The 13533-nt window shown below is 53.2% G+C and overlaps 6 protein-coding genes across 6 annotated transcripts; 4 read left to right on the forward strand and 2 right to left on the reverse strand.

Annotated features, from left to right (window-relative positions):
* Window positions 1-368: 368 nt before the first annotated feature.
* Window positions 369-1409, forward strand: PRE2 (Proteasome subunit beta type-5; the record flags this gene model as incomplete). The annotated part of the gene is made up of 3 exons (XM_003845300.1): window positions 369-500; window positions 631-993; window positions 1053-1409. 3 exons carry the CDS (start codon window positions 369-371, stop codon window positions 1407-1409), a joined length of 852 nt encoding a protein of 283 aa, XP_003845348.1.
* A 713-nt stretch (window positions 1410-2122) lies between these two features.
* On the reverse strand, window positions 2123-7364 carry IAQ61_006465 (uncharacterized protein; the record flags this gene model as incomplete). The annotated part of the gene is made up of 4 exons (XM_003845301.2): window positions 2123-3112; window positions 3164-5193; window positions 5241-6972; window positions 7239-7364. Coding segments are annotated over 4 exons (4878 nt in total), but the record flags the coding sequence as incomplete, so codon positions are not given.
* Window positions 7365-7909: 545 nt separating this feature from the next.
* Window positions 7910-8731, forward strand: IAQ61_006466 (uncharacterized protein; the record flags this gene model as incomplete). The annotated part of the gene is given in 5 exon segments (XM_066097193.1): window positions 7910-8096; window positions 8107-8136; window positions 8318-8374; window positions 8452-8579; window positions 8631-8731. 5 exon segments carry the CDS (start codon window positions 7939-7941, stop codon window positions 8729-8731), a joined length of 474 nt encoding a protein of 157 aa, XP_065952670.1. The 5' UTR covers window positions 7910-7938.
* A 21-nt stretch (window positions 8732-8752) lies between these two features.
* On the forward strand, window positions 8753-9016 carry IAQ61_006467 (uncharacterized protein; the record flags this gene model as incomplete). The annotated part of the gene is made up of 1 exon (XM_066097194.1): window positions 8753-9016. One exon carries the CDS (start codon window positions 8753-8755, stop codon window positions 9014-9016), a length of 264 nt encoding a protein of 87 aa, XP_065952671.1.
* An 890-nt stretch (window positions 9017-9906) lies between these two features.
* On the reverse strand, window positions 9907-11767 carry IAQ61_006468 (uncharacterized protein; the record flags this gene model as incomplete). The annotated part of the gene is made up of 4 exons (XM_066097195.1): window positions 9907-10891; window positions 10945-10981; window positions 11054-11156; window positions 11255-11767. Coding segments are annotated over 4 exons (1638 nt in total), but the record flags the coding sequence as incomplete, so codon positions are not given.
* Window positions 11768-12192: 425 nt separating this feature from the next.
* On the forward strand, window positions 12193-13332 carry IAQ61_006469 (uncharacterized protein; the record flags this gene model as incomplete). Its single annotated transcript, XM_003845304.2, has 1 exon — window positions 12193-13332. The coding sequence occupies one exon, from the start codon at window positions 12193-12195 to the stop codon at window positions 13330-13332; it is 1140 nt and encodes a 379-aa protein (XP_003845352.1).
* Between the last annotated feature and the right edge of the window lie 201 nt (window positions 13333-13533).

Genomic DNA, 13533 nt, shown 5'->3' on the forward strand with positions numbered 1-13533 from the left:
ACGTGGGGGGAAGGGAAGGCGTGGGGGTTGTTGGCAGGTGCAAAAGGCAACACTGGCCGCGACACAGGTCTTGGCATTGTAGCTTCCCCGAGCTTGCTTGCTTGCACTGTACCTAAGTACCTACAGTCACAGACAGCCACACGACCGTCATTGATTGATTGATTCGATTGTATTGTAGACTATATCGTCAACAACCTTCCCACCACACCCATTTCTCTTTCTTCTCCTCCTTCTCCTCTACCACCACCACCACCACCACCATCACTTCGATCACCTCCTACGATCGATCCTTTCATCCGCCGACCTCCTCCGCATTCTCTACCAACCTGCCCCCAGAGTTTCTTGCCTCACACTGACCCCCCGCAGCCATGGACTCGTTGGTGGCCCAGTACAGTCGGCCGGCGTACGCAGAGGAGGGCCAAACAGCAGACGAACAGCTCGAGCTTCACAGTGGCATGCCCGAACTGTCCCTCAAGTTTGCCCTGCCACCCGTCGCCCAGGTAGGCGCCCCTTGGCCTTTTCTCCCTTGTCCCTCACCCTTCACCCCTCCTCCCTAGCCACTTGTCCCTCACCTTCGCCAGCAGTCTGGCACCTCGTCTCCTGCACTGGTACTAATGCACATCATCCTAGTCGGCATCGTGGCTGCGAGCCATGACAGACGACTACTCCAACCCCAACTGCCCCATCAAAATCGCCCACGGTACCACGACGCTCGCCTTCCGCTTCAAGGGAGGCATCATCGTTGCCACCGACTCGCGCGCCACGGCCGGCAATTGGATTGCTAGCCAGACAGTCAAGAAGGTAATTGAGATCAACAACTGCCTACTGGGCACCATGGCTGGTGGTGCCGCCGACTGCCAGTACTGGCTCGCCTATCTCGGTATGCAATGTCGCCTGCACGAGCTCCGCCACAAGCGCCGCATCTCCGTCGCCGCCGCCTCCAAGATCCTCGCCAACCTCGTCTACTCGTACAAGGGCATGGGCCTGAGCATGGTGAGCTCTACTGTTCCGGACAAGCTCCATGGCACGACCACATACTAACGAGTCAACAGGGCACCATGTGCGCGGGCGTCACCCCTCAGGAAGGCCCCGCTCTGTACTACATCGACAGCGACGGTACCCGTCTCGCCGGCAACCTCTTCTGCGTAGGCTCCGGCCAGACGTTTGCATACGGTGTTCTCGATGCCTCATACAAGTATGATTTGGAGGATGATGAGGCCCTCGAGCTGGGTCGACGGAGTATCCTGGCCGCCACACACAGAGATGCATATTCGGGTGGTTTCATCAACTTGTACCATGTCAAGGAGGATGGGTGGGTCAAGCATGGCTTCAACGACACAAATCCCATCTTTTGGGACACCAAATTGAACAAGGGCGAGTTCTCCAACGTCACCAGCGAACTCGAGTAGACTGCATACAAGGACAATTTGGATTAGTAGGAATCCCGGAGCTACCTCATTGCAAAGCCATCGGGAAACAAGGTATAGATCAATGCTGCGATGCCTCTATCTGGCAAGCTACGAATGGAACGTATCCAATGAAACATTATGGACTAGACCCCTGAACCTATGACGTCCTGCTTGAACAGATCCCCCAATTACAACTACGTAAACATGGTATCAGTCGATAGACCACAGAGAATCTTTCAATATTCGATTCCATTAGTATACGACTGATGCGTAACTATCAACTAGCGGTCTCATCCAAGCACTAACAGCGCACATGCATGCTAGCCTATCAAAACGCCGCGCCAAAAGCCAGAGTCCTAAGCCAGACATAGTAAAGTGAGCAAGGAAGGGAAAGAGTAGCAATATACACTATCCCAGTGCATGGGTATAAAAACAACCACAGAACAATGCAAAAGACCCCATACGCCCCGAAAAATGCCTGGACGGCTCTTCCCGCGCGATTAAATGCCAAAACGCCCCTATGACTAAAATGAATATGTCGCGCAACAAAAAAATGCTATCGTGAAGACTGAGAGCGATTGAGTATGATAAACAGGAGAAAATCGTGCGATATACTACGAACGTAGTGTGGACGCGTGTATGTGCGCATCGGAGAGAGAGAGGTGAGAGAGGGGGGGAAAAAGAGTATGAGCATGATGAGAAATAGATCCAAATCACCGGCTCCTCCTACGCAGCCCCAGGTCTTCCTGTTGCAATTGTTTGATAAGATTGATACTAGCCTGATCGAGGTTCGGATCAATCATGCCCGCCATGCCCACCGCGAGCCCATACTCGAATTTGATACCATCTTTGCTGTCTGTGCGCCGACCGCCTGACGTTGACTTTGGCGTTTTGCTTCCCCTGCCGCCGCGAGAGGGGGTGCGCCGTGGTTTTGGCCCCGAAGAGTTGGGGTAGCGCACTGACCTCAAGGAATTGGCTACGGGCGTGATGGGTGGAGGCGGAAAGTCGGAATTTGTGGTGAAAGTGTTGTAGTTGTTCAAAGCGGGAGAGGTCAGGTAGGATTGGTAGGGGTCAGCTGTGGGAGAAGCGGCAGTAACATGCCGAGGCGAAATGGATGACGAAGGGTGACGAAGTTCCTGACTCCGAATGAGAGCTTTTGGCGAATGAGCATGGCTTTGTATCTGGCCCTTGCTGGCGGCCGCAAGTGGACCAGGGGTCAGAGGCTCTATGCTGGGTCCATGAGGCTCACTGTTATGGCCATGGAGCTCAATGCCATCCATGAGCATGCCTTCGTCTGCCTGATACTCAACCGATGACATGACACTGTCACCATTTGAGGGATACGCAGCGCTCATATGCGTGTAGTCGCCGTTGTAAACCCCATTTGTGTAAGCATGAAGAGCCGGATCGACGGGGACAAGATTGTCCTCGGGACTCTGCTCGAGCGCCTGTTGAGCCGAGTAGGCGATATCTTGAAGAGAGAATGAGCCCCTGCTGTATTGGTTGGGAAGCGAGTGTCGTGTGTGCAAGTTGCCATTCATGTACTCTTCATCATATGAGGACTCGTGTTTCATTCGCTTCGCCGTAGATGATCGATCCTCGTCACTCACTCGACGCTTCTTGGATGCTGATCCCCTCGGTATCGGGACTTCGTTTGCCTTTATAGGGTCGACATTGCCGTATTCATCATGGATACAACGTCGCTGATAGCATTAGTTGGATCTCTGGTCGCATGCACACTCATGTGCTCTCACCTTGCTTTTCCGACAGTCGGCACAAGCCTTGACCCTACCAGACTTCAGGGCATATGGATCGCCGTTCACGTCAGCCATAATCGGGCCTCCATTGACAGGGCCATGGACTGAGTTGGCCAGGCTTTCAGTAACCGAGTGGTCACTAAGTCGTCGCTTGACTGAGATGCCGTACGAACCTGACAGGTCAATGGTGTGCATACCCGGTTTCGATGTATCAATGAGTTCGTCCTTGTGTTTGCAGCGGATACGTCGTTTACGACATGCATCACAAGCCACTCGCTTTGGCCCCAGTTGAGATGTTTTGGGCGTAGTAATGTGCGGGTTACTTGCGGATGGCCGAAGGAAGCCAATCAAAGGGCCCACGGAAGAAGGCGTCATATCGTCAAAGGTCCCAATGTTCTCAACATCTGGAGGTGTAGGGTCTTTCACGACATCAGAGGCCCGTATCCGAGCTGATGATCGCTCTGCTGTTGCCCTTAGGGCTTCATTCAAGGTCTCTCGCTCCAATTTCCTCACCTGTGCTGCGCTCAGCTTCTTTTCGCTTTCCGCAACTTCTGGCAGAAGAGCATTTGACAGGGCCCAGGTGGGAATAGTCTCGTTGCCACGCTTCCACGCGATCCACATTGCCAATTGTCGCGCCAGCATAAGTGGCTCACCATGACCTTTGGGAATAGATTTCTGAACTGCGGCTTTTGTCCTCTGGGGCACATCAAGTTTGCCTTCGGTGATCAGAACGGTCCTCCATATGTAGTTCAATAGATCGGTCAAGCCCTCTAGTTCATGTTTTGAGTAGTATCGTCTGTTGTACGTGGCTGCGCCAAGATGGGAATTGTGTCCGAAACGATCAGGCTCGCAGTATATGGGAACAGATCGCTCAAACTTTTCACTATTCTGAAGTAGCTGCTGCACCGGCTCAGGCACGGGATCCTCCTGGAGATATTTGATGGCTGCCAGCCACATGATCTTCTGGAAGAACGGATATCGAAATTGCGACGCGACTTTTGTGTTCTTCTCGATTTCCAGGACCTTGATTTGCATGCCATAGTGAATCCGCGTCAAAAAGTTACCTCCAATTACGAGGCTATCTTCTGGCGTCCAGACAGCATGGATCCAGCCGGACGGTATCAACATGGTATCCCCTGGGTGAAGATCCACTCGATAACATTCCTTGACCTGCTTGCCAAGCCATTCATGCCCTTGATTGGGCGACAAACACCAGTCCTCGTACTTCTTGAGATTCTGTTTAGTGGGCGGAATAAAGAAGAAGACTTTTCTGCCTTTCACGATATGGTAGTAGACGGACGAGCCGCCAAAATCGATATGGAAGTCGGTGAAGCAGTCTGCGACAGACATGAGGCAATAAAATTGAACTGGCGGCGGAGCAAATTTATCGTCTGCCCGCCAGACTGCATCCTGGAGGTCCATGTCACGAACGGCCTTGGGGCGGCGAATGAGCTTCCCTAACCTACTGCGTGAAACCTCGAGGCTGATAACGTTGCGCACCGGCTTTTCACCTTGCTGCTCGTAGTAGTCGGCCCACTTGCCCATTGTCCACTTCTTGCCTTCGCCTTCTTGCGCCTTGACGTCGATCACCGGCACAGGCTCGTTGGCGCCATACAGCTCAGCTACGCGGCGGACTGTCAATCCTTTTGGGATGACCATGTCTAGGCTGTCTTGTCCATCGTCGGGCACCGTCTCGGTCTCGAAGGTCGAATCGAATGTATACTCAAAGATTTGTGTATTCCCGTTCGGTTCTGAGGAGATCACCTCATCTCCTGCATCTCTCGATGGTGAGTTGAGAGAAGCCGGTGTCAATATGGGCTCCTTGAAGCCATTGGATTTCTCGAGGAAGTCGGCCGTAATCAGTTCTGCTGGGATACGTGCGAAGGTCTCTGGGACGAACTCGATGTCGCCATTCTTGAATGCCGAGATGTAGTGGTGCTCGGGGTTGTCGTCTGAGGTTTTTAGGACGCCTTCATTCAAGCCGGCGTAATCAACGGCTGTGTGGGCTCTGATGGATTTACGAACCTCTGGACCATATTAGAACTGCAACCGGAAATAGCGTCGGTAGACCTACTTGTCGTTGCACCAAACTTGGGTCTACACTGCTCGCAGTAGAATTTGTTTACGTCCCGTACCTCTCGCTCGCTGCTGAAGCCTGCACATGCATAGTGATACCATTCCTTACAGCCATCACAGCCGATCCATTGCTCGCCGTCGCCTACTTTGATTTCGGATTCCGAGGATTTGCATGCAGCGCAAATCAGGTCCGGTTGCTCCACAGTAGCCTTTTTCGCGCGATGGCGCAAGGTGTGCACCGGTGTTGGAGTGGCCTCCTTGGCCCCCAGTGGAAGTGACTGTGCGCGCAAGTAAGCAGAGGAGGCGCGACAATCAGGCAATGCCAGGCGTGGACCAGAGAAGGAGTGACGACGAGCTTGTGAGCTAGCAACTGGGGTCGGACCGTCCTCCAACGACAAGAGCGGAGCAGCATTGGTAGAGGTAGCTACTAGCTGGTCTGCTGCAAGGCTCTGCGGTGACTCGAGCTGGCTGGGGGGGCCCGAGGCGCTCCCAGAAGACGCGCCCTTTGGCTTTGGCGTGGCCCGCTTCCGCTTGCTAGTCGAAGGCGTACTGCGAGGCCCCCGCGGCTTGCCCTTTGGCCAACCCTGATGTTTTTTCTTGGGCTCGTCTAATGGCGCGGCGCCCTCGGCCAGGCCAGGTTGCAGTAGGCTCAGGGGCGGGTCTTCAGGCGGAGTGTGTGTTTGTGCAGCCTGGGCGGACTCGGGTTCGGTGAGCGTAGGGTGAGGCGCCGCGGGAGCCTGTTGTGCTGGCTGGGGAGCGTGTGGGGACGGAAAGCAAAGTTCAGATGACGAGGGCGCCGCCGCATTGGGGCTGATGGGCTCAAACATTGGTTGCGCCGGGTGTGCAAGTTCTGGGGCGTTGGGGAGGCTCCACCGCTTTGCTGTCGAGGGTGGTGTTTTCGCGGTGTGGGCGGAGACGGTGAAGAAGTCGAGGAGCAGTTGGGCGTCGGAGATCCTGTCCTCGCCGCCCCGGCTCTGCTGTGGGGCGGATGGACTGTTATCTTGGTGGATGCGCATGCCGCCGTCCACCATGTGGTTGACGTGGTAGGCCGAGCCTGGAATGTGACTAGTCGCCGGTCTCGACTGCGGCTGCCCGTGATGCGGCGAGGCATACAATTCGGAGCGCGCTCGTTTGGCAGGCCGCTCATGCAGCGCATAGTTGGTATCGGGAGCAAACGAGTGTGGTGGCATGCTTGAGCTGGATGCGTGGGCGGCCGCCGTGTGTGTGTGCGTGGGCGTGGGCGACGAGGCGGCGTGTGGAGCGGGTACTGCATGTCTTCGAGGCTCCACACAAGGAGGCTGCTGCTGCTGTGATGAAGTAATGGCAGCGTCTGCCAACGCCTCAATGGGTTCTGTCTGGGCCAATGTATGGTGCGGAGGTGGTTGCGGCGGCGCCGCGGCGGACCCCAATGATGCGTCCAGCGGCATCACCGACGAGCTGAGGGGCATGCGCACCCCGGCCTTCTCTGTGACGGTAGGCGTGATAGAGGCGGCACCATTGGTGTAGTTGATGCTGTACATGGTGGCCGTCTGGACGTGGCCTGCGGGGTGAGGCCTCGGAGGCTTCGTAGCAGCCAGGACCGGCGACAGCGGCTCATAGACGGGCGGCGGCGGCGTAGGGGCGCGCGTCGCCGTCTGCCTGTACTGCGCCTTGAAGGAAGAGATGCGCCTCATGGCGCGGGAGGGTGTTGTGGTGGCCTCGGGGGTGGTTTCGAGGGCAGGTGGTGACTGCTGGCAAGGGCTGTAGCTATGGAGCCGCAGCGCTGTGCGAGTATGTGGAGCCGGCGGGCGCGGGCATGTCCTGAGCTGAAGCGACAGTCGCGCGGCGGGCCAGCTGCAATAGAAGCGCAATCTATGTCGTGTGCTGCGTGGGCGGCCGTGTGTTGCGGAGGGTTGGGAGCAAAGTCGGGGGTGGGTGGGGGGAAGTTGGTATGAGCGGCCGGCCAGAAGAGAGGGTGGTGGTAGTACAGTAAGTAGATGGGTAGTAGGGTACCTACTAGCACTTCGCGCGACACTAGGGATTGGACGTTGCTCCGGGCGAGGGCAGCGCGCGCACAGGACAGCAAGCCATGCGCAATGGGCTGGTTTGCGCAAGCAGAGGCACGATAGTGGCGTGGGTTGGACTACAATTCACAAACTGAATCTCTTGTTTTCTTCGGGCTGTTCTACCTATCATTGGCGAACTTGTAGGTACCATCCATCATATACATCATATAGGTATCTATCGCTACCCGACGGTAGGTACCTACCGTACTCAAAGCCATTCCATGCGCTGCCATGTACCTTACCGGTACATAGAATACATAGAACAATGCGGCCCTCATTTCATCCAGGATGGCTTCCACTTACTTTGTACCCAGTCGACACCTTCTTCACCAGCATATAACATGTTTCTAAGCCAATGTCTTTCTTTTGCCAGTGTTTCTCTGTACCCAGTCATCCGCATCCATGGTAGATAGGTAGTGGCCGTTGTGAACCACTCCACAACTCTAACAGGCACATATCTCACTTCAGGTCGCCTGCTGTCATGCTCCCACGTCTAAGAACATCATGTAGTGGCCAGCCCTAATGGTTGTGTACTTTTTCATCGAGTAATAAGTAATATGCCACTCTATCAGTGTAGCTACGCTTGCTTGTACGTACCTGACCTCCAAAACCAACCCGGCAGAACAACGGCTAACGGCCACACGTGACGACATGGCGTGCCAAGACCATTCCCCAGTCGAGTTCGTTACGCCCATGTGCGATACCCCATGTTGCCTCATCACCAACCCCAACCACGCCCACCCACCCGTTCTTCCGATCGCCCATCTCGAAGCCTCATCTTCAACCACACATACACCGCCGTCGCCAAAGTATGAGTAGAGGTGGCAAGCTTGCTCCCGAGGTCAATCGGTAAGCTCCCACTTTGCCATGGCGCGCCTGGCCACGAGGCTGCTCTCGTGCGCCGCATGCTCGTTTCAGCTTTGATTTCCGTCCGCTAACCTGTCTTGTCCTTGAAGAGCTCTCTTCGTAAAGAACTTGAGGTGAGTTGATGCGCGATAGGGACCATGACCTGTACTGACCATGGCCGCAGTTTCAACGTCACGCCAGAGGAACTCTTTGATCTCTTTGGCAAGTTCGGCCCGGTACGGTAAGTTGACCCCTCGGCCCATGCCTTCACATGCTGTTGCATACCTACTCTGGCCTGCCTAACTGACATTGATGCAGCCAAATCCGCCAGGGCATCGCCAACAATACCAAGGGCACAGCCTTTGTTGTCTATGAAGACGTAATGGACGCAAAGTCGGCTTGCGACAAGCTCAACGGCTTCAACTTTCAAAATCGATATCTCGTCGGTATGGCCCTTTGCCTTCCACGGGATTTTCAATCGCACTGACCTTACCTAGTACTATATCACCAGCCAGATAAGATGCTCAAAGCAGCGAATGACCTCGCAGAACGCCAGGAAAACTTGGAAAAGCTCAAGAGACAGCATGGCATTGATTAGGGTTGCGCGAGGCCTCAGGAAATGGTGACATCGCGCGAGCGAACCAATGACAAGACTCCTGTGGGCCTCAAAACCGATAGCGTAATTTCGGCATGCTCGTCATCGAGCCGCGGCGGCGACACGCGTACAACTACGGCGAGCTCGGTCACGACATACGAATCAAATCGTCCTTCGCCCGGACAGAACTCGACCGCCCCTTGCCACACCAGTGACTGGCGCATAGTCAAGCAGTCTCTCAGAGGACTTTGGAAGTCGGCGCATGGGACGGCGTTTAAGAGGTCATGACATGTTTACGAACCATGACAGATTGTTGAATTTTATCTCCTTGGTATCGTCTATAGCTGAACTAGCTTACCTGTAGTCGGTTCGGCCCCATCCAGTAATAGTTGACCCCGACGCGTGTTCCTACATATACCAGACGGCCGCTTTACCACCTTGTACGGTCGAAGCTTCAAATTTATGGATTTCACTCTTCTCACCCGGCTCTGGGTACAGACAATATATACGATTCATCTGATATTCTACTTTTTGCTTTCACCTGGACAAACAAGGGGCGGTTGGGATAGAGCGACACCAATACTCCAATGCCTTTGAATGGTTTCAGAGTTCTAAGTCTGAGAACGTATTATGTGCGACCACCACTTTGTGCGACCGCTACAATCTTCTGACTCAAACAATTTGTGTTGCCAACCCACCCAGTCGCCATTCCACAATGCCCGAGTTGAAATTCTACAGCGGGTGATTTCCCAATGGTGCAGTTAGAGCCAGTAAGGCGGCATTCGTGGCACCTTACAAAGTCCACGAGACTGCAAAAGTCTGTTCTTTAATGTAATGCGCCTTCGATCGAGTCTTACTCCACCTGGATCTATCGCAGACGATGACATGTCAACAGCATCTGAACAAGCCAAACGAAAGTGATCTACGATAGTAGTCAAACGGGATCTTGCCCATGAATGATGAAAGCCCCTGCTGTTATGGATAGGCCATATCCACCCATGAATGGTCGAGCTGCTTAGGTCTGCTACACATGCAATACACGGATAAACGCAATTGTGCAATAACCCGGTCGTTAGAGCAAGCGTCATTACGTCCCCAGCCTAAGACGATCCAAAAGACTCAGTAACCTCCTCAAACTATGACATTTCAGGTGACGGACTCTAATGTGCTTTTCCACCTCAATCGTCTTCTCCCTCACTATCAACCCTCTTCTTGCCCTTTCCTTTACCCCTCTTTGGCACAGCAGCTTTGGCGTTCTTCCTGTCCACTTGCTCGCCAACTCGCTTACGTTCAGCGTCGCCCTCTTCTTGCAGCCTGGCTTCCATCTTTTTGAACTCATCGCTCTCAGCATCCATTCCGACAAGTCTCTCAAGCAACTTGATCTCACGAGCCCAGACACCTTTATCATCGACCTTTTCGCCTTTTTCGTTTATCACTTCGTTTGGGGTCTCGAGAACCATTGGTAGACCATGGAACCGAGTGTCATTGACTAGATTATGAAAAGACCGAAGACCCAAGTATCCAGTACCGATTCGAGCATGCAAATCTCGATTGCTGAACAATGGAGCCTTGCTGTCGTTGACGTGGAAGGCTTTTAGATACTCGAGGCCAACCACCTCATCGAATTGCTCCATGGTTGCGGCATATGCCTCCGAGGTGCGCAGATCGTACCCTGCGGCGAAGACATGACAGGTATCCAGGCATACTCCAACACGACTCTTGTCCTCAACCAGTTGGATAATGCTGGCGAGATCTGCAAATGTGCCGCCAATGGTATTGCCCAAGGTTGCCATGGTTTCAAGTAAAGTGATGACAGTGCCTGTTTCAGGGTCTCGATGGGCTTCGTTGAGGTTCTGTGCGATCATCCGTATCCCCTCTTCACGAGTGCCTGCGTTGGCATTGCCTGGATGAAAATTGTAGAATCTGATTCCGAGTTTGTTGCAGCGCTTGAGATCATTGAGAAATGAGTCGTAGGCTTGCTTCTTGCGCGTCGGATCTGGGTGCGCGAGGTTGACGAGGTAAGAACCATGTGGTAGACAGCTCTCTGCAGGGTCAATACTGTGCTCTTTGCACCCATCTATGAAGAGTTGTGCTACTTTAGGATCGAGCTCCGAATTATCCCACTTGCGATGTTGTTTCAAAAAGAGCGCGAAAGCGTTACCACTGTAACGGTCAGTTACAAATCATGCATCCTGTCAAGTTGCGGGATGACTTACCCAATATGTAACACATTCATAAGAGAGTTGTGTACCCCTAAGCGACGGTTGTTCGGTCCGCGTCAGTCACAGTTTCAGCACGAGAGCAGAATGCATAGACAAGACTCACCACCTGCTGCGCTGATATGCGCACCGACGCGTAGCCGAGTATCTTGAGTGCGCTCTGCCAGTGGCTCCAACTTCTTCATTACTTGGAGCTTACGTTTGGCAACCTTTTACAGATTAGCGATTTGCTCATAGGTCATATTCGCGCTCTTCCTATGAACTGGTGGCGTCTTTACCTTGGTCTTGACTTCCACATTCGCATCACTGTCCTCATCGATGACATGCTTCTTCTTGCGCGTAATCGTTTTTTTGCTGCCGCCTTAACATCAACGTGTCCATCGTCCTCGATGGCTGGCACAAAGGTCGCAGCTTTTACTTCTGCTTCAACAACTTTCTTCGCGCGTTTGGCGGGAGTCTTCACAATGGCTGTGGCTTTACGTTTCTTGCCAGTCGGCACAGGCTCTACAGCGCCGACTATGTCTGTTGCAGAAGGGACATTGTCTGGTAATGGTGTCAGTGATGAGTCTGACAACGTGTTTATGCGCTTCCTGGCCATAGCTTGTGATGTGGTCCTGATGGTATGTGATGTGAGGCGCAAGCAAGTAGAGGTGCAGGTGGTGCGACGCAGAAAGTGAGTGAGTGGACCGCTTGTACAGGCTGCCGCTAAGATACACTTTGGGTGAATATGCGAAACGAGAGGCTTGCGGTGAAAGAAATTACAAGTGGAAAAGCGCCTAAAGCTCTTCAAAGGGGCAAAGGAGCGGCGAGGTAAAGCCTGAGCTGCGAGCGAAGTAAATGGCAGTGCACAGTAGGCGTGCATGGAGCAGGGCGTGGTAGGTCAAAGTCGAAGTACGCGGTTAGATTAGCGGTATAGCATCGTGAGCATTGGGAGTGCTTTTGGAAAACAGTTGGTGAACGTAGATGTCATTGACTGGGAAGGGCACACTTGATGGAAGTCTGATAGGTAGACAATGGGTAAGAGAGAGAGTGACGCGCCGCCCGACGCGCTACGCGTGAATGGACTGCACGGGGACTGGCCCCAGACGGTGGCATGCTATCGATAGTGTCGACTTATCGATAAGGTGGCGCAACGTCAAAATTTACAGAGCACAGGAGCAGTGTCTGTCCTAGTGCTTCTCAAACTCCCCTCACTCCTCGACCTAAAAAGGGCTTTCCTTTTCCACGCGCGACCATTGAACTGCAATGCCAAAGGACAAGCGCAAGCGCGCAAGCGCCGCCGGCGATGCGTCCCCTTATGCGAAGCCCTCAGCCAAAGCGTCGGCCGCGCACTCAATCTTCAAAATGGACAAGGACCTCGGCCAGCATATTCTCAAGAACCCCGGTGTCGCGAGTGCCATAGTGCAAAAGGCATATTTGAAACAGTCGGACCATGTCCTCGAAGTCGGACCCGGCACGGGCAACTTGACGGTCCTCATACTGAAGGCCGCCAAGGCTGTCACCGCCGTCGAGATGGATCCTCGTATGGCTGCCGAGTTGACCAAACGAGTGCAAGGAACGGCCGAGGCGAAGCGTTTGAAGGTCATGCTGGGAGATGTGATCAAGACGGAACTTCCACACTTCGATGTATGCATTAGCAACACACCATACCAAATTTCGAGTCCCCTGGTGTTTAAGCTGCTGAGCTTGCCCAGCCCGCCCAGGAGTTGCATCCTCATGTTTCAGCGGGAATTTGCCATGCGCCTCTTCGCTAAGCCGGGCGAGAAGCTCTACTCAAGACTGTCAGTCAACGTGCAGATGTGGGCCAAGGTCAGCCACATTATGAAAGTTGGCAGAAACAACTTCAACCCGCCGCCCCAGGTCGAGAGCAATGTCGTTCGTATCGAGCCAAAGCATCCCAGGCCACAGATCGCCTATGATGAATGGGACGGTCTTCTCAGAATAGCCTTTGTGCGAAAGAACAGGACCTTGCGTGCTTCGTTCCTTGGCACAGCTGCCGTGGTGGAGCTTCTCGCAAGCAATTACCGTCTTTTCTGCGCACAGAACGACATTCTTCTCGATGATTCACCAATAAATCCCAACGAAGGTACCTTAGAGGCTGAGGGCATGGAAGTAGACGAAGATGATGATTTCAAAGGGTTCTCGGACCCCGATGATCCTGACGATGAACTTCCCGACTTCTTCAAGCAGATGCAGTCTGAGAAGAAGAAGAACGGGATTAATAGAAAGAAAAAGGGAAGGGTAAGTGAACTAGTACGAGAAAAAGTGAGGAAAATATTAGAAGATGAGACACAACTCGCAGAAAAGCGAGCGCGACTATGTGATGAAGGAGACTTCCTTAAGCTATTGTATGCTTTTAATCAAGAGGGTATCCACTTTAGCTAGACTTTTCGCCAGGCTTGCATAACACGGCGTTCTTCTATTTTATAGCAAATGGCGTTTAGTGCAAATAGCTTAGACTATAGCAAAGTATTATAAGAGGGTGTAAGAAGTTATAGTCTAATAATAGAATTTTGTTAGATAGGTTAGGATACTATTTGTCTATTTAGTGTTAAACAAATTATATAAGAAGTTATAGTCTAGTAA

This window comes from Plenodomus lingam (genome assembly GCF_022343315.1).
Source record: "Plenodomus lingam strain CAN1 chromosome Unknown contig_26, whole genome shotgun sequence".
Classification (NCBI taxonomy): domain Eukaryota; kingdom Fungi; phylum Ascomycota; class Dothideomycetes; order Pleosporales; family Leptosphaeriaceae; genus Plenodomus; species Plenodomus lingam.